The following is a 14,060-nucleotide window of genomic DNA, read 5'->3' on the forward strand; positions in this document are numbered from 1 at the left end:
CAAAATTCTTAGTAGTAATCCATGTGCTTTTGAATCAAAACTGAAGTTTCCTCATGGGTCACCCCTTCTATTCTGTCGAGGAGTTCCTCGATAAATTAAGCTGATTATTGTTGTATTGTTGACTGCGTTTACTTCAAATTGTGGATTGACCTTTTTCAATTCATAAACATTTTATTTTTATCTGTTATTACTGTTATGTTGTAATTTTCTGTGCTGACACGTTCCATGACCTTGGAGATTTGCTCCTCAATTTGGTCGTGCGGAACTTAACATGTAAATAAATAAACAAACAATCAGTGATATCAGCCAGTTTGTGTGTTTCTACATGAACAACCACTTAGTTGCTTTATGGTCATTCGCAAAGATGACTCACTGATGTGTTCATCGTGTGTGTAGGTGGCAGCTTGCTATCAGTGTTGAAAGAAGATTGTAATATGAATGTTGATATGTTATTCCTTGTCAACCATGTCTTATAGTTGCTGCTGTTTGTGTAGATGCTGCCCCACATTCATCACTTACCAGTTTGGAAAATTATTCTCCTCATGATGTTTTGGCTTCTAGGACAGTTTTGCGTTTCTAAGAATGAACAGACAGAAAAGCAAAAGACATCATAGTAACTTTGCAGACTACTGCCTATGTGAGCTGAGTTTGTAAAACATGAAATTGAGGATCTATTTATATATTGGTGATAACATCTGGTTATATTTAATTGTTATTTTGTACATTTTGTGAATATAAGGATCTTATTAGACACAGCGACAAGTGTGCTAGTCCTTAGAGCTATATGATTTCTGAAGTCTGTTGTATAACATTTGCCGTAACTTATGGGATTTCATTAGGTAATAACATATTTTTCACAACATTGGTTAAAAGTGAAGAGATAAAATTATTTACCAAACAAGACTCTAATCAATATGTAAATTAGCTAGAACGTCATGTAACACTGTTTATGATTGTCAACTGGTTTTCAAATTTAGGAATTTAAGATTGTTCTTTGTTTTCCTTCAATCTCCTATTCTTGTAGATGTCTCTCTTTGCCATTTTCCCTGTAATGTAACACAGTCCAAGACTTGAGCTACTTTCGTGACTCAGTGGATAACTTCTCCACAGAACAATCGGAAAAAAAGTGGTGCAGAGATTGGCAACTTGCATAAGTAGATCTAGATGCACTCATATTTGTCCACCAGCCCTCCACTAGTCAAACAATTCCCCCCCCTCCCCTCCCCCCCGTCAATAAAGTCATCAAATATATTGATAATAGTCATTCATGCATAATAGTAACCATATGACAGATTAAGTAGCAAAACTTAGAAGTTCCAATATTCAGAGAAGGAAAGTTGCCACTCGCCACATAGCATAGTTGCTGAGTCGCAGGTAGGCACAACAAAAAGATTTTAACACTTAAAGCTTTAGGCCAATGGCCTATGTCAACATTAGAGACACACATATATTTGATGCCTACTGTATATTGGTGATTGATAGCACAATATTTAAGAACCAGATAGATATATGTACACACTTGTACACAGTGTTCAGAAATATAAAATACAGCACTTTGTTCTGAAGATGACCACAGGCATGGTCAAAACTGGTTACCAGAATAAATAAATTTGTGATCGAGGCTTATTTTAATAGTAACTATTATAAAATTGTGGTCTTCACAAAATGCAGAATGTAATATCCTGTACTACAGAATGGATAAAATGAAACTTTCCTGGAAAATATGTATAAAACTTATGCAGATTGACCCTATTTGTTAAAATATGATGAAATAAGACCATTGTTCAAAAAAGGCTCACATGATGACATGGGAAATTACCCCTCTATCTCCCTGCTGCCAGTTTTTGCTAAGGTGATAGTAAGGATTGTTGCAAAACATCTTGAAAACTTCCTTTTAGATACCAGTATTACAGTTAAAAAATCAATTTTCATTTCAAAAGTGGAAAATACAATAAATGCTATCAGGGAATTCACTGAAAATATAAGCTGTGATTTAGACAATGGTAAAAATGTCAGTTTTTATATATATATATATATATATATTTATTTATTTGAGCAAAGCTTTTGACTCGGTCATTCACTTAACTACTTCTACACAAGTTAGAGAGGTATGGGATGATGGGCAGAGCATTGCAGTGGTTCAAATCTTATTTGTCAGAAAGAAAACAGACTGTTATTCTAAATTCAAACGGAAAAAAATCATTCTCAGACTGGAAAAAGATTTGTACAGTGGTCCCACAGGGCTCAATTTTAGGACCTTATCTTTTTCTGCTGTACATAAATGATTTATCTGTAAACATTGATGTCCACTCTGTTTAATTTGCAGATGACATCTCAGTTTTAATTGAAAATTATAACTTAGAACAAATGCATGATACTGTGGAAAATATAATGGGAAACCTAGAATTATGGTTTCAGCACAATGGATTGAAACTCAATGTCACAAAAACACAATTAGTGCAGTTCAGTGCTAAAACATAATCAGTATCTCCCATACTGCATAGTGATCAGGAAATGACTGAAGCAAGTTATGTAAAATTTCTAGGTCTAAAACTTGACAACAATTTAAATTGGAAGGCACATATAGACTTATTAGCACACAAACTAAACAGCCTAGCTTATGCAGTGAATGTCTTATCTGGTTCCACCCTCATGGACACCAGGAAGATAGTCTACCACAGCTACTTCGAGACTTTAATTCGATACTTAATAATTTTCTGGGGAAACTCTACGAACAGCCCGAGATTACTTACACTTCAAAGGGGAATCATAAGAAACGTGTTTACTCCAAAAAATATCATGTGGTCCATTGTTTAAAAAATTAAAAATACTAACCATTCCTTCTCTGTACATCTACAAAATTTTTATTTTCATGTATAAAAATCAAAACTAACTTCACAATTTTCATTTCAACCACAATTACAGTACTCGTCACAGACACAGCTTCAAACTTCCCTCTCATAATTTAAAACTTTATGCTCAAACACCATTGTACATGAGATTAAAAATTTACAATAAATTAAATATCACAAATCTGTTAAATACGGAGTATGGCCCATGTAAAAGATTGTTATGTAATACACTAGTGGAAAAATGTTGTTATTCAATTGCAGGATTCACGCAAGACAGTTTGGGAATTTGAAAAGAAAGGAAACAATAAAGATTATGTATTGTATAATAAATTGTTAATATATCATATAAATTGTATTGCAAGCTGCAAAATGACCATAAGTTTTATGTACGTTCTTGTTAAATTGTTCTTGTGTAAAAATGCCTACTGAAAAATGTTAATTACTATATGCATATTTTTAAAAGTAATTTGTCTTGTCTCCGGAACAAAAATCTTTGATTTGTAATTGTACGATAGGAGATGAATAAACTACATTCCACATTCCTTGGTAATGAACAGGAGAACTAGCCATCACAGAAAATTTTCTCTTGTGTCCTAGTTAAAGTGACCAGACAAACTTTCAAATGTTGAGTTGTGCCAGTAGTTTCTAAGTGAATTGGAATTAGGATGTTTGGATCCTCAGTTTTTCATTTCTTGAGATGAGGCCTGCTTCAATCTGTCAGAATATGTGAACTCACAGACCATGTGCCATTAAGCAGCAGAAAACCCTGTCGGTATTCTGAAGAGCTGTTGCATAATCTCAGGATTGATGCTTCGTGCACATTGCCCAGTCCCCGCATCGTAACACAGTGCTTTTGACAAACTGTTATTGCTAATCAGTATGTCCAGAATGCCACCTTGACAGCCTGGACACAGTGCATGAGGTATTTAGTGAAGAGAGGACAATCAGCAGAGGCAATGCAGTCTCTTAGCCACCTCGATCACCTGATTTCTCTCCCTGTGATTTTTACATGTGGAGCAAAATACTCAAATAATTGTCATGCATTGGAAGAGCACAGCAGCACATTGAAAGTGCTATTGCTGTTGTCCCTCAGACAAAGCTGCTATGCATCTCTCTCTCAGCTTGATAATTTGACTGAGGCACTGCATCAGTGTCATTGGTGGTCATTTCCAGCATCTTCAGTGATGTTAATTAACAAGGATTAATTCTGTATTGTCATGCTGTAAATATTTTTGTTCAGTTTTGCCCTGCCCACGCTGTACATCAGTGAGTAACAGTTGGAATCAGTAAACTCATACGAACACCTAGGCATAGGAATTTGTGGGTATATGAAATGAAATTATACAATTGTATGTAAACCAGATGGCAGAAAGGTTCTTTGGTAGGTTAATGGGAAAATGTATTTAGTTTGTATAGGAGATTGCTTACAAAACAGTTGTGTTGCTCATTCTAGTATATTGCCCAAGGATGTGGGACTCGCACCAAATAGGACTAACCAGGGGTATTTAAAGTGTACAAAGAAGGGCAGCACAAATGATTATAGAGGTTTGTTTGACTTTCAGGAGAGCATATAGAATTGCTGAAGAACTTAAACCAGCAGATGCTTGATGACAGGCATTAAAAATACTGTGAATGTAGTCCATGGAAAATCTAGGGATATACCACATCCTGCTACATAAATCTCCCATAGTGACTGCAAAGACCACATTATACTAATTACAAGACAAGCAGAAGCACTTAAACAGTTATTCTTCCCATGCTCCATATGTGATTGGAAAGGAAATAAATCCTCATGAGTGGTACAGTGAAAAGACCTCTGTCTTGCATGCCAGTATTTTTAAGAGTATATGTAGATGTAGAGAAGAAGGGAAATTTAAAAAAAAGAAAAAAGTATGTTAAGATAGTGACCAAAGAAACATGGAAACTGAGTATGGTGGTAAATCAAATATAAACAGGATTTTACTTTAAAAATATTTATTGAAAAATAAAAGGCAACTATAATTTATTTTTCTGCATAGTTTCCTCCTCTAGAAATGCATTTTCCCCGGGGAGAAGGAAGAATTTTTTTTATATCTCAGCATTGAACAATCAAACTGGTTGTGTCAGTGTGTCAGTAGCCAATTGCACTCAAATCCCTCAATGCCTTGGTCATCTCCAAATCGTTACCTTCCTATAAATTGTTTAACCAGCCCAAACAAATGAAAATTGCAGGGCAGTAGGTCCAGGCTTTTAAAAGAGTGATCAATTTGAGTCCAGTGCATTTCTTCATGTTTTGAGACCACTAGACATGCAGTGTGGGATCTGGCAATGTCATGAAGAATGATGGCCTCTCAGATTGGGTGGTCTCATGTTTTGTGGCAGTATGCAGCTCTCACCTGGTTTAACAGTTCGCAGTTGTAAGTAGCTTTGATTGAGTATGAATTACCAGAATTCCTTGCCAGTCAAAGAAAACAGTTGAAAGAACCTTGCCAGCTGATAGTTGAGTCTTGGCTTTTGATGTTCTGTCTCCTGTTTCCTCTGCCACTCTGTACAGGGTTGTTTTGACTCAGGAATGGTGTATTGGTGGAATCACATTTCATTATAGGTGACAATCTGACAGACCTCAAAATGTCTCAACTCCTGAACTGTGTTCAAAAGCTGAGAGACTCATCTGGCACAAACTTTACAGAACTTCACGTCATTTGTGATGATGGCTTGACAGGTCTCATAACTTATTTCGACCTATCCTGCAACTGCAGATACATTCACCAAATGATTTTCTTCAAGAATGTCACAAACAGCATGATTGTTTTCATCTGTATTGCTGGTGAGAGGACGGGGATCATGTTCCATCGCTTGAACTGCTTCATGAGCAAGAAATTATGGGTCAAGTGTGGAATGGCTGGCTCTCCCCACTCCTGATGAGACCTTCATCCTCCCCCCCCCCCCCTCCCCCTTCTCCCAAAATCATCGTAGAAGTTTGCTCAGGAACAGAAATCTCATTTATATATTTATTTGCTATTGTAATAAGACAGAATTGCCTGTGTGTTGCAGTGTAGATGAACTGCTAGAAGACAAAGGGTGCACTTACTTTTAGAAAGAACTTGTGTAATACTTTCTATTTTCTTACTTCTGAGCTCAAAGAATGGCTCCGCCAGAGCTGTGAAAATCTGGTTATTTCTGTTTATATAGTTATATCTAAAAACAAAGATGATGGGACTTACCAAACAAAAGCGCTGGCAGACAAATGTGTGCGTGTGCGTGCGTGCGTGTGCGCGCGCAAACGTACACCTGTCCTTTTTTCCCCCTAAGGTAAGTCTCTCCGCTCCCCGGGATTGAAATGACTCCTTACCCTCTCCCTTAAAACCCACATCCTTTCGTCTTTCCCTCTCCTTCCCTCTTTCCTGAAGAAGCAATCGTTGATTGCAAAAGCTAGAATTTTGTATGTATGTTTGTGTGTCTATCGACCTGCCAGCGCTTTTGTTTGGTAAGTCACATCATCTTTGTTTTTAGATATATTTTTCCCACATGGAATGTTTCTCTCTATTATATTCATATGTTTATATAGTTATGATGTCTTCTATTGTTTGACAGTACTGTTTCATTCTCTGTGAAAGACATACACATTATAGTTATTTGCTGAGTGACATATATTTTATTTCTTATTTGTACCAGTTAAATTACTTTAGATGTTTCTAGGTAATTGCTTAATCTTAATTTTAATGTATGTACAATATACGTGAAATTTACATGTCTTTATTTATTTATTTACTTTTTTTTTTTTAAGACGGCAGAACATTCCAGACTGGATAATAGAGCCTGTATAGAGGTTGTCGACCTGAGAAGATGAATGTGATGGTAAATGAAGACTGATATCACGTGATATTCATAAATTTATAACAATTTTACGGGCTACCTCATCCTGTCTGCCTTTGGAAAGTTAAAAGTTGCTGGGCTTTTTACATGGTCTTGTTAGCTATTCATTTCATCATTCACAAATATATTTTTTATGACTTTCATTTTAATGAAAAGACTGCAACTATCATACAGTTATTGTTTGTGGTTTTATCAGGAAATTATTGCTTGTGATAATGCTTGTGATATTTGAAGAGCTATAAATCAGTGGTGAAGCATGTGTCTATTAAACAAAGGTAGCAAGAGATTGCATTAAAGTGCACACTCCGTATGCTTATTGTCAACAGATGTGCTATGTAGAGAGGATCAGTAAAATCTGTTACTGGTATAATGTACTTGTTTTGTGTTAGATTGTACTTTCCTAAGGTTACCATGCCCCAAACGGAAAAAAAATCATGGATATGTTTCATGAAAGGAGCTAAAAATTAAAAAAAAAAATTATGGAAAAATTTTGTGGTTGTATGCATTGCAGTCCTGATGTAAAACATACAACCACAAAAACTACAACTTACATAGCACAGTTTTATAATGTTCCTGGTATGGTGTGACTACCTTTGTAACAGTTAACTTTGATAAAGTTCCTGCTTCAGCTACACTGAGTTATGTGTGTGGCCCAAGTGGATGTAGTGAGGATATGTGTGAAATGTTCACATTGTGTAAGAAAGACCAGAATCGTGTCAGTTTTCATAAATCTTTGTATAACTGATCTGTAATTATGATAGTTTTGTTTGCGATGCGTGTAAGGCACATTACTGAAAAATAGACTATATTATAATTTATACTACAGTTCAGTTCACAGTGGTACAGTATGTGAACAGGTAATAAATGAATTAGGAAGCTGAAGACATGACTTCTTTAAGATAATTGTATCCACAGGGCACAAACGTAACAGATACAATCTGTAAATGTGCAGTTGCACTAATAATTGTGATTATTTGTGGCTAGTACACTGATAGTATATTTTCAACTACTATCAATTTACATTTCATTGTGAGCTTCACTTGTTATTCTGTGCCGGCCACTGTGGCCAAGTGGTTCTGGGTGCTTCAGTCTGGAACCGCACGACCTCTACAGTTGCAGGTTTGAATTCTGCCTTGGGCATGGATGTGTGTGATGTCCTTTAGGTTGGTTAGGTTTAAGTTGTTCTAAGTTCTAGGGCACTGATGACCTCAGATGTTAAGTCCCATAGTGCTCAGAGCCATTTGAACCATTTTTGTTATTCTGTGAACCTGTTGATGATGGTCTTTATATATGTTTGTATTCAAGCAGGTTACGAGAGGAAACAGAGACTTTATTTCTGGTGCATTTACAAAATAATTCAATTGATCTCATGGAGTTCAGTGTAATTAGTCATGACATTTTTATTGTTTACTGGATCTGAGGTGAAATACAGCAGAACTTGGTTATCAGTACTGAGCCATATGTGCAGTATTATTGTGTCATGATTGTTTGCTTGTGTTGACAAAACCTAGCAAGTTGCATACACTAAACACAATCAGTAGGTTTGTAGTGCAATGTCTGCAAACTGGTTCACATCACACAATCATATCTGTAAATAGAACAGTGCAGTAATTAAGTGTCAACTAAACAATTGTAACAATTACTGCATGGGGCTAAAACATTGTAAAGTATGTTCCTAATGAGAGAGGAGCAGAATTTATAAATTTAGAATATTAGGTTACAATTCAGCCTCTGTGCCAGTGGTCGTCAAACTGTGGCCCATGAGCCACATGCGGCCCAAATCAAGTATTCATGTGGCCTGCAGTTCTCAGCTGCATTTTATAATAATATGCATACACTAATTAACAACTGAATCTAAAAACTTCAACTAACATTAAAAGGTTTTTAGAGTAATTTAACTGCTTGGTAACAAACAAAATTACTTACAGAGACAGTAATATTTTAAGATGTGCTTATTGCAATTGACGTGGCATGGCCACTGCATGATCGGAGGATGAGAGGGGGAATATATTACTATTTGTGTTCCAGTACTAACAATTCGTGGGTGTATGCAACTCATACTGATCAGTGGCTCTGGTATAAATTTTGAGATGGAAGTTGCATGGACTTGTGAATATGTGTTACAGAATGGTCATCTTATTATGTGAAACCCAAAGTACAAATACGAGTACTGTTATTAAGCAAAGGGATTCACAGACGTAATAAAACCAACAGTGCTTCATCATGGAACTGTAGTATCACAACTGTTAGGCTGCTGAGGCTGGCTGCAATCTGGACCACATCACAGTGAACATGAAGCTTTTTCCGAATGGTACCGACTTTTAACAAGCAGTACGTGGGGGGCCAGTGGTCAGCTTGTTGTGACCTTACTAAAGCTAGTCTGTTGGGGGCTCATTACATACTAATTGATGTAGGTTACCAGTTAATAATAAAATCAGTACATATGCAACCTTAGATGCTACCCCACATCAGTATTGTCTCTTGAACCAGAAGTTTGACGACAACAGCTTTAATCCATCATTAGAACAGCAGTAAAATGGCATAAACAGTACAATCATTTCAGTAAAAGTGAAACCAATGAAATATTCAAGAAAGTAAGTAAATAAAAAGTTGCGATGGTCAGACTTTTTTTGATCATTTATTTCAATTAAGATCTGTTGTTATTTTGTTAACACATTAGCAGCTTTACATTCTGAACCAGTCCTGGCATCACTATGATCAAGAACAGCAGTCGAGGATAATTAAACCTGTGCAGTATATGAACAAAATGATTTCTGTTGGATTACAGTTATGAAAACTTGTAGTAGCAAGTTTTAACATTTCATTGCACTTACCAAATATGAAAGATCACATTGTTGGAGACATGGTGTGGTCTCATTGAGAAAGACAGAGAAATAAGTGGAACAAAAGAAGAGCCCTTAATTCCATTTTGCAAATAGTGGGTGGATGTTGTATGTTTGTCCACATATCGCATCAGCAATTAGAAATGCATGTCATGGAATGAAAAAAACATCAAAAGCAGACATATTACAATTCAATTTTGGAGAATAGTGATTGCAAGTACAGTGTTAAAGACTGCTAAGGAAAATTGATACAAAGTGATGGTATAAAAGTATCAAACACAGTTCAGACACGTAATGGGCAGCTGTCCATTTTATATATTTTATGACAAATGTAAGGATTTATTTGTCCGATGGTATTAATGTCTTCCGTTTGTGGTCATTTATAACTACTGTAACTGTGTGTACTTGTTTGAGTGGCATGGCTTTAACAATTCATTATGGGCCCTGTTATTGTATATCTGTAACACAACACATCAGCATCTGCAATGTAAGAATCATAGTATTATTGTTGGGTCTCTCTCTTTTTTAATTTATTATTTTTGTGTGATTTATACTGAATTAATATAAACCACTATGCACACATGTCAGTTTATGGCACAATTACAGTTTTGATAATATGGAATTTTTGGTCAGTTCTATTAACCAGTCATAGCCATTTTGTCTTAGATGCCGTCACTATCTACAAGTCACTCTCATTTGTGATGGAGGTAAAGAACATAGTTTTCAAAATCACTATATTATTATTTTTTCCTTGATAATTTGTTTTTATGTCTATTTTTTAAAAAAAATTATTGCTGTTTTTATTTCAGTTTGAATTAAGAATTGTAAAGCAATAAGAAGGGAAAAAATCTCCATCACTGCTTGCAGATCATCTTTTGTTAATTGCAGAAACTTTTTAGTGAGAAATTTATAGCCTTTTTCTTTTTTCTGTTTTATTCTGGAATCGTGTATTTGAAAATGCAGGAACATGGATGAGCAGTTTTAATTCTGACCAGTGCTTTGTAAATTAAACTTGAGATGTCCCTTAATCTTGTGAATGGCCAGAAGTGTAAATTGTTAAGATTGTGGATTTTGCACTTTCCATACATGACTCTGTGTGTGTGTGTGTGTGTGTGTGTGTGTGTGTGTGTGTGTGTGTGTGTGTGTGTGTGTTTCTTTTCATAATTTTTTCAAAATATTTGATTTATTTGCACTGGTTTGATCACAAATTGTAATTACTGGGTAATAGTACTTCTGTTGTGTTGTTGTTATGAGTATTCTTTTTGTAGTACATAGCTGGGTTTACATTTGTGCGCTTTACTACATGGATGACAGACAGCTTGAATGCAGGAGTGTTGATAGAACCACTGACATTTGTGTATTTAATTAGTAATACTGGTATGTGCTTTATACTGTTAGCAGAAAAAAACAGTGCCTACTTTTGTAGTAGCAGAGTGCAGTGGAGGCTGTTTAATAATTTTGTATTGAAAAATTAGACTTGCTTCACCAGCTGACTGTGTCTGTTGTAAACATGTGTAAGTTATTTTAGTAACATTGCAGTATTTATGCAAAGAAAGCGTAATGTGATAAATAAAACACTGAACACTCGTTATTTATTTCTTTTTATCAAACACGAGCATGATAATATTGCACCATGCGAATCTACATGTGTAGTTCCATAAAGATTCCTGTATCACTATCTGAAAAATTGTCTATCTGTTGTCTACACAAGGAGTTGATCAGCAACCATTATGAAGACTCGTAAATTGACTCACTTTTATATTTTAGTTAATTTCTTGTCTTCTGTCTTACCTCGATCTGGTATAGTAAAACTCAAATATAATACTTTTTCTGCGAATGATGAATTAATTAATAAGCTAAACAAGCATATATTGAAATAAAACTATGGAAGGTCCAGGTTGGAATATCAACAGTATTACAAAAATTGCCGTACCTGGATTAGAATAACAAAATGATCGACAATGAAGCACAGCTGAGCATAAAAGAGGCCAATGTTATTGGTTTGCCAGTGCATGCACGCACAGTGTGACTGCAGCACCAACATCTGTCACCATTGATGCCACCTCCCTCTATACCAACATCTCCCACATACATGGTTTGTCTGCTGCTGAACATTTCCTTGTCAGTTCCCACCTTATTCCAAACCTACAACATCTTTCCTACTTACCGTAATCAGTTTTATACTTACCAACGACTACTTCACCTTTGAGGGGCAGACATACAAACAGATCAGTGTACGGCCGTGGAAACCAGGTTGGCTCCTTCCTATGTCAATCTTTTCATGGGTCGCTTGGAGGGCACTTTCCTGGGATCCATAAGTATTCAGCTCCTGGTTTGGTTTACAGGGTGTTTCAAAAATGACCGGTATATTTGAAACGGCAATACAAACTAAACGAGCAGCGATAGAAATACACCGTTTGTTGCAATATGCTTGGGACAACAGTACATTTTCAGGCGGACAAACTTTCGAAATTACAGTAGTTACAATTTTCAACAACAGATGGCGCTGCAAGTGATGTGAAAGATATAGAAGACAACGCAGTCTGTGGGTGCGCCATTCTGTACGTCGTCTTTCTGCTGTAAGCATGTGCTGTTCACAATGTGCAAGTGAGCTGTGGACAACATGGTTTATTCCTTAGAACAGAGGATTTTTCTGGTGTTGGAATTCCACCGCCTAGAACACAGTGTTGTTGCAACAAGACGAAGTTTTCAACGGAGGTTTAATGTAACCAAAGGACCGAAAAGCGATACAACAAAGGATCTGTTTGAAAAATTTCAACGGACTGGGAACGTGACGGATGAACGTGCTGGAAAGGTAGGGTGACCGCATACGGCAACCACAGAGGGCAACGCGCAGCTAGTGCAGCAGGTGATCCAACAGCGGCCTCGGGTTTCTGTTTGCCATGTTGCAGCTGCGGTCCAAATGACGCCAACGTCCACGTCTCGTCTCATGCGCCAGAGTTTACACCTCTATCCATACAAAATTCAAACGCGGCAACCCCTCAGCCGTCATCAATCCTGTGCACCGCTACCATTGCTGCACGAGAGACATTCACTAACGATATAGTGCACAGGATTGATGACGGCGATATGCATGTGGGCAACATTTGGTTTACTGACGAAGCCTATTTTTACCTGGACGGCTTCATCAATAAACAGAACTGGCGCATATGGGGAACCGAAAAGCCCCATGTTGCAGTCCCATCGTCCCTGCATCCTCAAAAAGTACTGGTCTGGGCCGCCATTTCTTCCAAAGGAATCATTGGCCCATTTTTCAGATCCGAAACGATTACTGCATCACGCTATCTGGACATTCTTCGTGAATTTGTGGCGGTACAAACTGCCTTAGATGACACTGTGAACACCTCATGGTTCATGCAAGATGGTGCCCGGCCACATCGCATGGCCTACGTCTCTAATTTCCTGAATTAATATTTCGATGATCGTGTGATTGCTTTGGGCTATCCGAAACATACAGGAGGCGGGGTGGATTGGCCTCCCTATTTGCCAGACATGAACCCCTGTGACTTCTTTCTGTGGGGGCACTTGAAAGACCAGGTGTACCGCCAGAAGCCAGAAATAATTGAACAGCTGAAGCAGTACATCTCATCTGCATGTGAAGCCATTCCGCCAGACACGTTGTGAAAGGTTTCGGGTAATTTCATTCAGATACTATGCCATATTATTGCTACGCATGGTGGATATGTGGAAAATATTGTACTATAGAGGTTCCCAGACCGCAGCGGCATCTGTTGTTGACAATTGTAACTACTGTAATTTCGAAAGTTTGTCTGCCTGAAAATGTACTGTTGTCCCAAGCATATTGCAACAAACGGTGTATTTCTATCGCTGCTCGTTTAGTTTGTATTGCCGTTTCAAATATACCGGTCATTTTTGAAACACCCTGTAGATACATTGATGACATCTTTACCATATGGACTCTTAGTGAGGCTGACCTGCTAAAATTCCTGGAATCTCTGAATATCTTCTCCCAATTAAATTTCACATGGCTGTATTTTGAATCCCACACCACTTATCTTAATATTGATCTTGTCTTCACTGAAGGCCACCTAAACACTTCCGTCCACGTTAAACCTACTAACAAATAACAGGCCATTTCAGTTTTCTACATCTTTCATTGTCTTACCCGTCTATTTTTCACCGCTCTGTCTCACCTCTGTTACGTACAATGCACTTAGCTTTTCACTCTTATTAGCTCATGCATGATGTCTGCATATTATCCTGTCTTCCACCTTTAAGCTCTCAGGTTTTCAAATCTCGTTTGAGGCAGTCCTGAGCAGTCACTTTCCTTCTCATCCCGTGCAGTAAGTCTCCCCTAACCTGCAGTTCTAAGTGGCTTTCCTTAAATCTGTGCCTTTTCCTAGACCTCTCCAGTCCTTTTCCTTCACCCCCCCCCCCCCCTTTCTTCCTTCCCTTTCAAATCTCCTGCCTGAAGAAGGAGCCACTGGCTCCAAAAGCTTGCCAATTACATCCGTCTTTTATGCGTGTG

At 37.3% G+C, this 14,060-nt stretch overlaps 1 protein-coding gene across 1 annotated transcript in view; it reads left to right on the forward strand.

The window, feature by feature from the left end:
• LOC126283505 (STAM-binding protein-like A) overlaps nucleotides 1-11,141 on the forward strand; it is a 57,846-nt gene extending 46,705 nt beyond the window's left edge. The window contains exon 9 of the mRNA XM_049982276.1: nucleotides 6,619-11,141. Within this exon, the coding sequence (XP_049838233.1) occupies nucleotides 6,619-6,681 (63 nt within the window). The 3' untranslated portion in view covers nucleotides 6,682-11,141. The remainder of the gene's footprint in view (nucleotides 1-6,618) is intronic.
• The last annotated feature ends 2,919 nt before the right edge of the window (nucleotides 11,142-14,060 follow it).

Source organism: Schistocerca gregaria, chromosome 1, assembly GCF_023897955.1.
Source record: "Schistocerca gregaria isolate iqSchGreg1 chromosome 1, iqSchGreg1.2, whole genome shotgun sequence".
Taxonomy (NCBI): domain Eukaryota; kingdom Metazoa; phylum Arthropoda; class Insecta; order Orthoptera; family Acrididae; genus Schistocerca; species Schistocerca gregaria.